The sequence below is a fragment of the Clupea harengus genome, chromosome 12 (assembly GCF_900700415.2).
Source record: "Clupea harengus chromosome 12, Ch_v2.0.2, whole genome shotgun sequence".
Lineage (NCBI taxonomy): Eukaryota > Metazoa > Chordata > Actinopteri > Clupeiformes > Clupeidae > Clupea > Clupea harengus.
This window is the reverse complement of record NC_045163.1, coordinates 1,624,636-1,638,739: the sequence shown is the minus strand read 5'-3', so window position 1 is coordinate 1,638,739 and position 14,104 is coordinate 1,624,636. Positions and strand designations below refer to the sequence as shown.

At 41.1% G+C, this 14,104-nt stretch overlaps 2 protein-coding genes across 8 annotated transcripts in view; both read left to right on the top strand.

The window, feature by feature from the left end:
* The window catches only part of ptpn13 (protein tyrosine phosphatase non-receptor type 13), a 63,583-nt gene extending 55,292 nt beyond the window's left edge, over positions 1-8,291 (top strand). For all 7 annotated transcript variants that reach the window (XM_031577858.2, XM_031577859.2, XM_031577863.2 and 4 more), the window contains 18 exons: positions 159-342; positions 614-769; positions 1,014-1,185; positions 2,006-2,216; positions 2,404-2,495; positions 2,609-2,667; positions 2,989-3,144; positions 3,498-3,663; positions 3,748-3,846; positions 4,053-4,153; positions 4,623-4,678; positions 5,040-5,152; positions 5,421-5,569; positions 5,742-5,832; positions 5,944-6,281; positions 6,821-7,036; positions 7,153-7,215; positions 7,405-8,291. In XM_031577858.2, coding sequence (XP_031433718.1) covers positions 159-342; positions 614-769; positions 1,014-1,185; positions 2,006-2,216; positions 2,404-2,495; positions 2,609-2,667; positions 2,989-3,144; positions 3,498-3,663; positions 3,748-3,846; positions 4,053-4,153; positions 4,623-4,678; positions 5,040-5,152; positions 5,421-5,569; positions 5,742-5,832; positions 5,944-6,281; positions 6,821-7,036; positions 7,153-7,215; positions 7,405-7,482 — 2,500 coding nt within the window. In that variant the 3' untranslated portion in view covers positions 7,483-8,291. The remainder of the gene's footprint in view (positions 1-158; positions 343-613; positions 770-1,013; positions 1,186-2,005; positions 2,217-2,403; positions 2,496-2,608; positions 2,668-2,988; positions 3,145-3,497; positions 3,664-3,747; positions 3,847-4,052; positions 4,154-4,622; positions 4,679-5,039; positions 5,153-5,420; positions 5,570-5,741; positions 5,833-5,943; positions 6,282-6,820; positions 7,037-7,152; positions 7,216-7,404) is intronic.
* A 415-nt stretch (positions 8,292-8,706) lies between these two features.
* Positions 8,707-14,044, top strand: LOC105911503 (MOB kinase activator 1B-like). The gene is made up of 6 exons (XM_012840312.3): positions 8,707-8,976; positions 10,162-10,328; positions 11,292-11,385; positions 11,724-11,857; positions 12,186-12,349; positions 12,460-14,044. The coding sequence occupies exons 1-6, from the start codon at positions 8,963-8,965 to the stop codon at positions 12,535-12,537; spliced, it is 651 nt and encodes a 216-aa protein (XP_012695766.1). The 5' UTR covers positions 8,707-8,962; the 3' UTR covers positions 12,538-14,044.
* The last annotated feature ends 60 nt before the right edge of the window (positions 14,045-14,104 follow it).

Genomic DNA, 14,104 nt, shown 5'->3' with positions numbered 1-14,104 from the left:
TATAGTAAGTCATAATTATGACATTAGGTGTCTGTTTCTTTTCTTTTGTGAATGCAGTGAGCTTCCATTACAACCAGACAGACCTTTCACAATGATCTGTCCTGTCCTACACCAACATCGAGCTCCTTTAGATCATGTCTTTTGGCTCTGTGCTCCAGGTGTCCATCCTCTTCCCCCATGACGGTGGAGCTGGACTCCACCTTGCAGCCCATCCTGTCATCATCAGTCAGCCCAGACAGGGCGGGCCTGAGTCCCAGCCCAGACCCCCTGCCTCCCCCGCTTCCTGTGCCCACAGACCTCAGCCTCCCAAACCACAGTCAGGACATAGAGGAATTTGTGCCGGTGAGAGAACTCAAAGTGGGCTGGTCCTCCCTGTCCCATTAAATCTGTGCTCCTTCCACTCATCTTCCCATGACTGAATACTTGCTCAAGGCACATTTTTTTCCCACGAGACATAAAAGGCTCTTAATGAGAGTGTTGTGTGTAATGACACTTTAGATACTTTTTATTGTAGATGCATGCTCTTGGGCTTGTTTGGTTTCCTTCTTAAATAGTTAATAGACAACAATAATAATAATAATAATAATAATAATAATAGTGTTCTCTTCTATAGGAAGTTGAGCTGAAGGTCTCTCTCGTCAAGTCAGACAAAGGAAGTTTGGGATTTACCCTCACCAAAGGAAATGACCTCAGTTGCTACATCCACGACATCATTCAGGACCCAGCCAAAGGCGACGGACGACTGCGCCCTGGAGATCGCATGATAATGGTAACATACACACACTCGCTCTGTGTGCCATGCACACTCACAGATAAGGAAATCAACCAAATAAACGCACTGTCTGTGTATGTGGTTTGCTGGAACTTTTTCCCAGACGACCGTGTCCCTGTAATTTGTGATTTTAATCTCATAATATGTGAGGAAGTTGTTTGTTGTTCTGTATACAGAATGAGTCAGAATGATGTTCATGCTAATTTGCCCTGTTCCCACCTGATTCTATTCCTGTCTTCAGGTAAATAACTCTGAGGTGTCCGGCATGGGGCACACAGAGGTGGTGAACCTGGTTCGAGCGGCACCTCGAGTAGTGGACTTGGTGGTTGGGAGAGTTCTGGAAGCTCCTAAACCTCCTTTTGAAGCTCACCTACTGCCTGACATCACCTACCAGTGCCAAGAAGATTCTCTGGGTAAAACAATATATTTAGGTCTGGTACACAAATCATGGTGCATCAGTTCTCACATTTAAGAAAACCATTTAGGTCTAATTGTTGGTGCAGATGATCATCGTGTGCTTTGAATGTGAAATCTGTGAATGAATCCAATGGCATATGATGCTCAAGGTAGCTCTGTTGATTCAAAGGCAACAATGAATGGTGCTTTGGTCTATCAGTGGGAGGGTTTTGGATGGAATGTCCCAGTTTACTGCTGTGAAGTGTGGCACAATCTAAACCAAACCAAACCAAACCCCAGGCACATCTGGTTATGGGATCCTAACCCGTGTACATTTAGCACTAATCACTGAACTGTTGTTTCATTGGAGTTTAATGTCACATGGAATTTAAATGTAATACTTTCAATTGGGTTAATGAGGTGCAGCTCCAGGGTTTTTGACAGAGTGATATTGTTGCCATATCTGTCCATGACCCAGAGTTCAGCTATCAACAACATGCTTTATCAGTCATAGTAGGTGTGTTTGTGTTGGATCTCTGAAGCTTAATCCTTCAGTTCTGTTTGCTCTCTGAAACTCTCCTTTTATGGGTGTGTGACAGCCCATTCATTATCACCCACTAGCAGTGTAAACCAACCACACCTACACAGAGCTCAACTTGATCACCCAGTACACTAGAAGATGCTGGAGGCAGAAACATAGCGTGAGCTTTTCCGTCCTAACAGACTTGTCTAGTTGATCTGCAGCCTTGTTGTGTGTGTGGAAGGTTCCTTGTTTCCTTGGAAGTGTTTGCCCGGAGGTCTGTCTCACCCCTGGTCCTGGTGCTGTGTGTTCCTCAGGTCTGGTGTTGGAAGGCGGTAGTGATAACCTGCTGGGATTGCTCTATGTGAAGGAGGTGGCCCCAGGATCAGTGGCAGCGGGCGAGGGCAGCCTGAGACCCCTGGACTTGATCCACTTCATCAACGGCGCCCCGACCCACGACCTCACCCTTAGTGAAAGTCGCAGGTTGCTGGAGCTGTCACTCAGGAACCTCACATTGAAGGCCACCAGGTAAGCATACAGGCAGGCACACATTCATTCATACATACATACATACATACATACATACATACATACATCACACACACACACACACACACACACACACACGCACTCACTCGCACAAGCTTGTAGAAGAAGAGGAACACATGTACATAGTTGGACAGCCTGGTTCCAATTTGCTTTTTTTATTTTGCAGAGACGGGAAGCCAGTGACTCCACGACAAAAGAGCGTCTCGCATCTTAACAATAACCTAAGCTCTAAAGTAAACACATCACAAAGCATGAATGGTAAGTCAGGATTTCAAGGCCAATACAATATTCTTTCAGAGTAATGCCAGGCTGTTTCAGTATTGAAGTCCACGTCGAAGCAGAATGCCTCACAGCAGGTTTTGTCTTTGAAGGTTATCTCCATGGCGAACGGAATGATTTAGAAGTCCTTTCCAGTATCTGTCCATCTGAGGTAACTAATCCAATTTGCTGCTTATGCTCACTGTTTTTTGTTTTTCTTTGACTGAAAATCAGGTTTTAGTAGTTGTATGGCTGTAGGATATTGCATTTGAATAGGTTTTAGTTTTATTTGGTCTTTAATGTTTTTGATCAGATACTGAGTACTATTTTTGTGAAATCGATCCCCCTCTGCACATGCAGAATTAGGGTTTTCAGACATTCGAGTTTTCGAGTTCTGGTTTCTGTGGTTGATGTTGCATCATTTGAAGCTGTTTCTGTGTGAACTGTGACCTTTTGACATGAATGTTGCATAATGTCTATGTGTGTGTCCCAGGAGCAGCTCATTCAGCTGCACCTGGAGAAGCCGCTCTCTGGAGGCCTGGGCTTCTCGGTCATCGGAGGGGAGAGGGGCATTTTTGTGAAGTCCATCACGCCTGGGGGAGTGGCTCACACCTCCGGTGAGCTGCAGGTGGGAGACCGGCTGTTGAAGGTGAGTTACGTCCTGTTCTGCTCTATTATGTCCAAATGTAATCTGTCACTAACAGATAGCTCAGGTCCTTTCCTTCTAACTAGGGTAAGTAATCCAGACACATTCTAGCATTTCTTGTAATTTATGTGTGTCAGACTAGGGTGTGGGTGTGTGTGTGTGTGTGTGTGTGTGTGTGTGTGTGTGTGTTTCTCTGTGTAAAATAGATTAGTTATTACTATATCTTGTCAGTGTTGGTACAAATATGTAAGCCAATTTGGCATGTCTCTTCCTAAAGTGTTTCAATCTTACTTTGTTGCCTTTTGCCTGTTGATCCAAATAAAATAATGTAAGTGTGTGTGTGTGTGTGTCTGCAGGTGAATGATGAGCTGATGACAGGAGTGTCCCACTCCAAAGCCGTCACCACCATCAGGAAAGCCAAAGGCGTGGTACATCTGATTGTGTCCAGGCCTCCTGATCAAACCCCTAGCACGTACTTGGGCTTCTTGCCTCTTAGCTCGGACAAGTGCAATGGAAACACAGGTACCCCAACACTTCTCTCTATATAAAGAAAACAAATCTAACCTTCCGACGCTTTCTCAGAATGTGAAATGTAACCTGTTACAGATGTGAGTGAGGACAGTGGAGTGCGAACTAAAGTGCACAGCCCAGCAGATGGTCACAAGTCCAGCAGTGAAAAAGGCGCACCTGTCATCCCACCCATAGGTACATTACTCTCTCTGTTTCATCTCTGTGTGCTCTCGCTTTCAGAGAAACTAAACCCACAATCCACATTCGGCTGCTCTCTTAGAGATAATTTTGTGTGTGCGTGTGTGCGTGTGTGCGTGTGTGCGTGTGTGTGTGTGTGTGTGTGTGTGTGTGTGTGTGTGTGTGTGTGTGTGTGTGTGTGTTTTGGACATTGTGTTGCACAGACTATGACATGGGTTCTAAGGAAAACAAGACAGAGGGCAATACGGATCTGTCAGAAGACACAGACTGTGATGGTTCTTCTCTGCCTGAAGACTCACCTGAGGTAGAGAAATGTACCTCTAGGATTATTTGATGAATCTGATTTGGTGCTATAAAATAAAACTCCGTTTGCATTCATAAAATGACTTTGAGTAGAGGTTCTCCATTCAGATCTCTCTCTCTCTCCCTGTCTCTGTCTCTCTCTCTCTCATTCTGTCCGTCTCGATTACTCCAAGCTTTTTATTGGGAATTGTTTTATTTGTGAGTTGCTGTGCTATGCCCACAAACAACAAAATACACTCTATTTACATGAGGCGTAATGCTCCATTAATAATTCAACTTCAAACAGAATGAAATTGCAGCATGTAGCCACCTCAATCGGAATGAACTGCCCCAATCGGAATACAAATTCAGTCAAATGCTGGGTTGAACCTTTCTTTTAAAATTTGACAGGAAGATAGGGGTATTTGAGGGATATATTATGAAGGCACACTAAGTATTTCACTGTTGTATCTGTGTGTTTGTGTTTTCAGACTTCAAGGAGAGCAGACTGGAAAGAAGAATGTGTAGATAGCCCTTCAGATGAGCGGTAAATTTCATGGGGGAAATCTTGTGCTCTTTATGAAGTATACAAATGTTTCTCTGTCTTTAACTTTAAGATGAACTTGCATTCCTGACACCACCTTGTGATACATGCCAACAATCTAATGACAAAGAGGAAAAGTCTTAGTGCTGACATAGTTCAAGATCTGGTTTGCCTGGTCTAAAACAAGGATCAGTCAAGACTGAGAACCAGGAAAGCCTGAAAAATCATGCCTATCCGAATGAGTATGTCCAAGGAGATACATATGAACAACAAATGCTGTCTCCAGTACCTGCATGTCAAAGAGAAAGCATGGATTCTTCCTTGTGACATGACTTGAGAATGATAGAAATGAACTTCTCCTCAGATCCACCATTCTCAGCTATCTGCAGACAAGTGATGGCCAGTTGGAGGAGGACGAGATCACTTGGGGCAGCGATGATCTTCCTATTGAGAATATAAACTCCAAGTTCTCAGAGGGTAAGTCAGGTTCCTTGTGTACTGTATTTACTGCAGACAGTCATCTCTTAGCCTTACATGACTTAGCATAGCAGGCCAGGCCAGGCCTCAATGGCAGACTGCTGCTCTTGCAGAGATATTTAGAACAGGTAGTTGCCACTGTTGATTTCACATTGATTGTAGTGCTCAGAGGGGTTAATTTCTCTCTCTCTCTCTCTCTCTCTCTCTCTCTCTCTCTCTCTCTCTCATTATCTATCAATTTATCAATCTATCTGTGTCTATTAATTAGATGGACCTATTGTTGTTGAAGAAGAGCTGACATCTTTGCCCCTGGTAAAAGTCATCCCTGATGGTCAATACACTGGCCCCAAACTGAACACGGTGGTCCGAATGATGCGAGGTCTGCTGGAACAGAAGGTCCCCCTGCAGGAGTTTGAGGTACAGATGTTCATCATTTTTTTTAATTTAATAATTGTTCTGATTTAATATACACCCTGACCTTTGAATGTGTATCAGTGCTAAATGATGTTAGTGAGTTGGATGAGATGGCTTCAAAGCATTGTAGGTTTAAGATTATTTTTACATCCAGTGTTTTCTACACCTGTCACAGAATTTACAGAATCTGCAGCCTCTTGATGACTGTTTGATTGGACAGACGCAAGAAAACAAAAAGAAAAATCGTTACAAAAATATTGTACCTTGTGAGTATCCTCAGCTTGTTGGTGCACATACGACAACTTAGTCAAGCATTCAGCATCAAGATCATGTTGCTGTTACTATTTTGAATTGCCTTTCTGTTTTTCTGTTTGTAGTCGACACCACTAGAGTGCTTCTTGGCAAAGAAGGTGGATACATTAATGCCAACTTCATAAAGATGCTAGTGAAGGACGAATGTTTTATGTATATTGCCTGCCAAGGACCACTACCCACCACTCTTGGGGACTTCTGGCAAATGGTCTGGGAACAGAAATCTAATGTCATTGCTATGATGACCCAGGAAGTGGAAGGAGGAAAGGTGAAATGCCAGAGATACTGGCCAGATACACCCAGAACAGCAGAAATGGTAGACGACAGGCTCCAGATCACTCTAGTGAAGGATCAACACCTCGACAACTTTGTTATTCGACTGATTGAGGTTAAAGATATTCAGGTAATAATTATAATATAAAATATTTTTCTTATCTTGGAAAAAGGTTCACTATGTGTAGACATATTAAAGCTGCATTATAGAGTTTTGGTCTAAAACTAGCAAGCTAACTACCTAAAGAGCATACAGAAACTTGGTAAATGCCACCAACAGCCCAACTGGCACTGATAAAATCTTGCTAACTGGCGTCTTTTAGGGATACAGTTAGTTATGTCGTGCTGTGAAAGCTTTTCTTAAATTTTGCTGGGTGTTCTGATCCAGACTACAGAACTACATAGTGCATAGCCTGGAGGGCTTGTGGGAATGACAGATGTATGTATCTGTCCTTCACATGACCATGTACCATCAAAATGAAGATGATTCAAAAAGTAGTTGCTCATAAAAACATACTTCAAAAAGTGTTGCATAGTGTTACTTTAACGTCTAATTTGACTGTTTGTCCATAGACTAATGAGATCCAGCAGGTAGTTGCTCATAAAAACATACATCAAAAAGTGTTGCATAGTGTTACTTTAACGTCTAATTTGACTGTTTGTCCATAGACTAATGAGATCCAGCAGGTCACACACTTAAACTACACTGGCTGGCCTGACCACGGAACACCCACACAGCCTGAGCAACTGCTCACATTCATCTCCTACATGAGACACATCCACCAATCAGGACCCATCATCACTCACTGCAGTGCAGGGATTGGCAGATCAGGTACTCTGATCTGTATAGATGTGGTTCTGGGACTCATCAGCAAAGATGTAGATGTAAGTAGAAAAACGATGGACATTATCATACGTTATTTTTGGTGAATACGATTTTATTGAGTTGCCAATCATATTGATAATGAAATGTTTCACTCAAATCTGTTTTCCTTTTGAAGTTTGATATTTCAGATGTGGTCCGTACTATGAGGCTTCAGAGACAAGGAATGGTTCAAACAGAGGTAGGTTTTTTTGTTTAATTTCTCTAGACAAATTACTATATTCAATGGTTGGGCATTTGTTTCATGGCCAATAAAACATGTGTGTGATAAATTATACCATAGGCTTTCTTGTGCATAAATAGTGGTTTGAAGTTTCCAGTCAATGGAATTTTCATTCTCTTTCTCTATGTTTATGTCTTTCCACAACAGGAACAATACATTTTCTGCTATCAGGTGATTTTATATGTGCTCAGATGTCTTCAAGCAGAGGAGACTATCTCAGGATAGAAGATTAACTCTGAATATGCTGGAGCTTTTTAATGAGACTGTTACAGTGATATAAGCAGAAAGACGGTGACCAACCTTTGTCCATGGGGACTCAAAAATGTTAGAACAAATTCATAGATTATCTTATAAACATTATTCACTTCTGGAAATTAAAAATATTCTAGAAGATTGTGTATATTTTTGGCTTCTGTTCTCTTTTTGGCTGCTACTACTTTTAAAGACACAATAAACCATTGATTTTTTTATGTTACCTATTTTTGGTAAAGAAACAGTGCCTTTTATGGACACATGATAATTACAGAATAACCATTGAAATGAAATCCTATTTTGTATGGAACAAAATCATCCTTGTTCTTTTTAAAAGCTAAATAATGCTGGAAGTTGCCTTGACAGAATACGACAACAGTATTTGCTTTGTAAATCTCAATATCAATCACCTTGAATTTCTGTGGTAAATAATCACATTAAAGTGTACATATTTATCTCCTGAAATGTGTTGATATGTTTTAAAATGTTACATACTGGACAATTTGCAATTTGTAAATAAAAGAGTATCATGTCTTTTCAGGTTGTTGACATTTTCATTGAGTGTGTGTAAGAAGTTCTGTGTTTAGGTTACATGTTGAAATATAGCCTACATGGATGTGCAGGTTATGTTTTAACTTTGCCAATGTGCCTTTGCTCATTTCAAGTAGCCTATGGAAGATCTGAATTCAATGATTCCTAATGGGCCCATTTGTGGAATCACTGCTTATTTATTGGAAAATCTAAAATAAACTAGTTTAATTTGGTGATGTGGCCTAATAAAACAAAAAAGTCAGAGCGTTATTTTGTCCACGAAGTTTTAGATAGTTCATCATTTCCATGTGTTCCATGTATTACTGTATATTATTGTACTTGTACATTGACAATATTATTGTCTATGTTTTACAGTAGGCTACCTAACTATCGTAACACTGCCACCTAGTGAGTGTATGGTAAAGAAGCATAGGACTAAGGAAACTAAAATGACTAAAACCTGATACAACGCACACACAAAAAACTGCTATTTGGACGTTATGGGTCTAACTCAAATGTTCATGTGAGCTATGCATGCATGCTCATGCACAAATGTTTAAGATAATTTGATACGCACTAGGTAACCCAATGCTGATGTTACTGCAAGACACCAACAACAGTAAAACACATTGTCAAGATTCCATGAGAAACTTCACCTGAGGATTGTTACAACCAGACTTTACCATGGTGATGCTTTCCCTTTTCCGGTATCCAAACCCTATGAGTGACGTAACACTCTGGACGACGACGAGACTACCCCAGTGAAGCCCGAAGTTTGTTGCTAGGTGCCTTGCATGATCCTCACGGTCACAGTTTCCTCAAGGGCTGGGTAGAGCTGTCTTCTCGCCGTCAACAGCATTACGCGATTACTGTAGACGGTTTGAAGTGGCCCGGACACTGGGAGGCATCGCACATTAGGACAATGAGCTTCTTGTTGTAAGTTACAGTAGCCTTCGAAGGAACGAAAACGTTAACTTGGCTATGTTCAGCTACGTTAGCTGCTAACATGATTTTGCTAACGGTAACGTCATGTCAATAAACCCGTCCAGGTGCTATTATCTCCATCGCGAGTTAGCCTATTTTGTGTCTAGCGATTGTAATTAGCTGTCAAGTAGTATTTTTAGCAGAGTCAACATAAGACAACTCAGAAAGAACGACGTTAAATAGTCAAGCAATCTTAACTGACAGCATAGCTGTCCTTAGTTAACATTGTGACTTAAGTTACATATGATGGCTAGCTAGCTAACCTGTGTATCCTAGCTCTGCTGGTAGCTTGCTACCGGTAGCTGAGTTGTTTCTACCATGCGAGGCTTTCGTTCCAAAATTGACATGGCTTATGATAGTAACCATGTTCGTGATGTATAACCAGCTTTATCGTGGCGATCTACTTATGTTGTCTGACAATTTTACTTCTGTATTTGCTGTGTTCAATTTGGTGTAACGTTACCGTGTATTCGTCTCTGACAAAGTGACTGACTTGGCTACGTTAACTTTTCAGCTGCCGACTAACGCTAGCTGTCATATATTACATGTAAGATCAATATGCTTAACTACTTGACCAACTGTTAACTTGGCTTCAAAGAAGTATAAACCAAAGCAACGGCATACATAAGTGACATTGTTATTTGAGTCAGGTGTATCAGTGGTGACTTCATCAAGCTTACGTTAGCCGGTTAGATAGCAGTGATAACGTTAGCTAATTCAATGCATATCAAGACACCGAGTTGAGGCCATGAATTCTAGCTACACCACCACGAATACTGTAACACTAGATAGATATGTTACTTTAGGGTTTGTATAAGCAATCTTAACGAACAAGCTAATATTATTGATCATGTAAAGATTTGAAAGACTTCAGGGGGGGGGTTGTGTGTTCCAGTATTGCCGTTAGCTAACATAGAAGTCAGTTTACGTTCATTTAGCTAACCACTTCTCTTGTTTATTGGATCACATTGGTAACTTTATAGGTCGTTTAGAATAGCATGCTTGTTTCATTCCAGCTGTTTATTGTGCTACAGATTCTGGTCTACGTCAACTTGTTGTTTGTTGTAACGGCTAACAGTTGGTTAAAAAATTGCTACGTGCACACAGTAACATATCACACCATTGCCATTTTGACAGTGGGAACCGTTCGTCAAAAACCTTTAAACCGAAGAAGAATATCCCCGAAGGGTCTCATCAATACGAGCTGTTAAAACATGCAGAGGCCACACTTGGCAGCGGCAACCTGCGGATGGCTGTAATGCTACCAGATGGAGAGGACCTAAATGAATGGGTGGCAGTGAACAGTACGTGATTTTACAGTTGTTAAGCATGTTTGCGTTTATGTACAAAAATCTACTATAACTGTGTTATAATGCATGTAGTAGGTACAATGTCTTGAGCAACATATTTTGAATGAGTCTGTCTCAGCAAGGGGGACGTGTGAGCAGTATGTTTGTGAATAGATGTCCAGCTCTGCAAGTGGTGTGGTGGTCTGTGAATTCTAAACACTCTTTGACCCATTTCCAACACTTTTGTTGGCCCCTAAATTGAGAACCAATGCCCTGAAAGAAAACTCTAGTCAAACCCCAATTCAAGTGCATCTGTTAGCCAGCATGAAAGGCCAGTAATGGATTAGCAACCATGGGATTGTGATGCAACCATACACATAATAGTAATTTACATTTATGAATTTAGCGGATGCTTTAGTACAATGGACATTTTACATGGAGTATTGAACCCATTACCTTGATGGTATTAGCACCTTACTTTGTCTGTTGAGCATCAAGTGTAGTCCCCAACATCAAGAGGTTCCTCAGAACTTGAGATGTCCACCCAGTAATGGGGTAACCCCTCAGTTTCTGAGTTGAGTCCTAAACAGATGACATAGTTCTTGGTTTGGTACGAGACCTGAACACAGTGTTCCTGTGTATGTCACTACTTTAGAGGGTTGGTACGAGACCTGAACACAGTGTTCCTGTGTATGTCACTACTTTAGAGGGTTGGTACGAGACCTGAACACAGTGTTCTTGTGTGTGTCACTACTTTAGAGGGTTGGTACGAGACCTGAACACAGTGCTCCTGTGTGTGTCAGGACTTTAGAGGGTTGGTACGAGACCTGAACACAGTGCTCCTGTGTCAGGACTTTAGAGGGTTGTTGCTGATGTATTTGTTCTTCCATTCCTCTTAAACCAAGTAGCTACTTATTGCATCTAATGATTTGTGTCCACTCTCCTCCATCTTGTTCCCCCTGTCACAAACCTACCCAGCGGTGGACTTCTTCAACCAGATCAACATGCTGTATGGGACCATAACAGACTTCTGCACTGAGGAGAGCTGCCCCGTCATGTCTGCAGGACCAAAGTGAGTTTATGTACGAAGCGTGTTGCAGGACTGTTTGTGTTTTTAAGCACTGCTGGAACACTGAATCCTGGATCTGAACAATATTTTTTGTATCTCTTAATAATTGAGACACAATGAATACATATTGTCAAGAATGTACTAAGGAAATCTGATGGCATTAGGGAGATGTGTAACTAAATCTGATGCATGAGCTTGATTTACAGATTGAGAAATAGGCTCATATTAGTTTTTGGATAGAGGCTGCCTTGTATGTGTGGTTTGACTGCCAGTCTGCTCAGGCAGATGAGAATGACGCTGCTAAATCTCCAATGTTGTTTCCTCTTATTTTGTGTTAATAGGTATGAGTATCACTGGGCTGATGGGACCAACATAAAAAAGCCAATCAAATGCTCTGCACCGAAGTACATTGACTACCTGATGACTTGGGTGCAAGATCAACTAGATGATGAAACACTGTTCCCTTCTAAAATCGGTACTAGAGATGCTCTAGTTAATGTCTTACTATGCTTAGTCATTGTGTGTGATTTATCCATCCAATTTCATCTTCCAACAGGGTTTGCATAGCTTTTTGTCCCAATGTACCATGTGTACAGTGCTGTTCTCACCCTCTGAGGTCTGATCAATTATGCTTATGTTCACTTTCATGAACAGCGTTTCATTCTAGAAATTCAAATATGAATTAACAGTCTGTTACAACTTCAAGTTGTTTGTTGGTATTTTGTGATGTCATTGTCTCATCACCAGATAAAGTCCCCCTCATCTCCTGTTATTTCTCATCTTTTGCCACTTTTCACCTACAGGGGTGCCATTTCCCAAGAATTTTATGTCTGTGGCAAAGACCATCTTGAAGCGCCTGTTCCGTGTTTACGCTCACATCTATCACCAGCACTTTGACTCTGTCATGCAGTTGCAGGAGGAGGCCCATCTCAACACTTCCTTCAAGCACTTCATCTTCTTTGTGCTGGTCAGAGGCACTCTCAAACACAACTCATGTCTTTTTTTTCTACCATGATTGATGTGTAACCTTTTTTGGGCGATTGTCTGATTTGATTTGTGTGTGTTGTATTGTTTCAGGAGTTCAATCTGATTGACCGAAAGGAGCTAGCGCCCCTCCAGGAGTTGATTGACAAGCTGACGACCAAGGACAGATAGATGAAGAGATGGAACAAACAGCCATCCCCTTCACACCCAACTCCAACTGATCTCCTCTGTGCCCTCTGTTCTCCTTTGCTTTGTACAGACGTCCTGCCTTGATCTAAGCTCAACCGCACACCATTGCCACAGTAATACTAGCTGTGGAGGAGAACTACAGTGCTATACCACATCATAGAAAATCCTGTCAACAATATTAACAGTAAAGGGGTGCAAGCTAGCTATGTTGACTGGTCTTTCCAGGCGCCTCTTTATTTCCAGGCTTAGTTTTAACAGACACTATTTTGAGAATATCAAGCTAATGTGTTTAGCTTGTTTGAATGGCTTGTGCTGTTGTTGTCCCCCACCCCCTTTCAATTCCCTGAGTGCTTTTAAGGAAACGTCAATACATTACTGCCTTCTAGTGGTGGATCAGCATAACCATATCTCCACCAGTTTTGGCCCTTGTATCAGTCATCATCTCTACTATATTTTACCTGTTGGGGACATGCTCAGTCAAAATAATGCAGTGATTTAGACAGCAGATGGATGAAGATGAATTCAGAAAATATCTGTATTTCCTATGCAATTATAACAACAGTAATACGTTTCAAGTTCAACTTGCACAAAGATGCATTGTTTTTTCCAACAAAAACTAATTAACCCTTTTTAATATTCGGCCACAGTTTCATGATCATTGTATAATTACATTCCTGTTAGAAATCTTACATTTGAAACCGCTTTCCTATTTGCATGTTGAGATGCATTGGTTGTATTGCGTAACTATGATGTGGTGAATCCTCAAAGAGTGCTGGTCACTTTTCTGATCAGAACACTTTGTTCCTTCGGAATGAGTTGTATGAGTATGTATGTATGAGCGGTGTATGAAGACAAAATACTGGCTTAAGCTTAGCTTAAGTATTTCCCTTTTAAACATCCAATACGATAAGGTGCAGTTCAAAGACTCGACTAAAGCATTTACAGAAGTGATTCGAAGAGTCTGAAAACTGTCAAAATCTGTCATGTTTTTGTTTGTTTTTGTCAAGGAGTAAGATTGTAATGCCACACATTTCAATTCATGTAGGTGTATGCCAAAAACAGACTTACTGGCAGCATTAAGGCTTTTTTTTTGTTGGAACTCTTACTTAATTTGATTGTTTAACTCCTAGTATGAATTCGGTGTGAATTCAATATTTGTCAGCATACACCCTGGAAAGTAGCATTCCATGAATGTAATTATCTGGAGCAGCAGGTTACTGTGAAGATGGCTGCATTAATGACGGTGCCAACAGTTACTAAGAATGACAGGCAGGTGTTAACTGTTTGTATGAACCTAATTTTGCCTCTGAAATAGAGTATATATATTTTCCCTTGACTGTATCATAGATATTACGTTTTTTGAGCAGGATGTACATAATGTCTAAAAGCTGTAGAATGCAGCTACAGAAAGCATTTGAACCGTTACTGAACACTTTGTTAAACAAATATTGATGCTGTAAATACGCCTAATAAAATTTGTTTAACCACAGTCATTGCCGTGATTTAGTATTTCTTGCATTTGTGGATTATAACAAAATATAGCATGCTG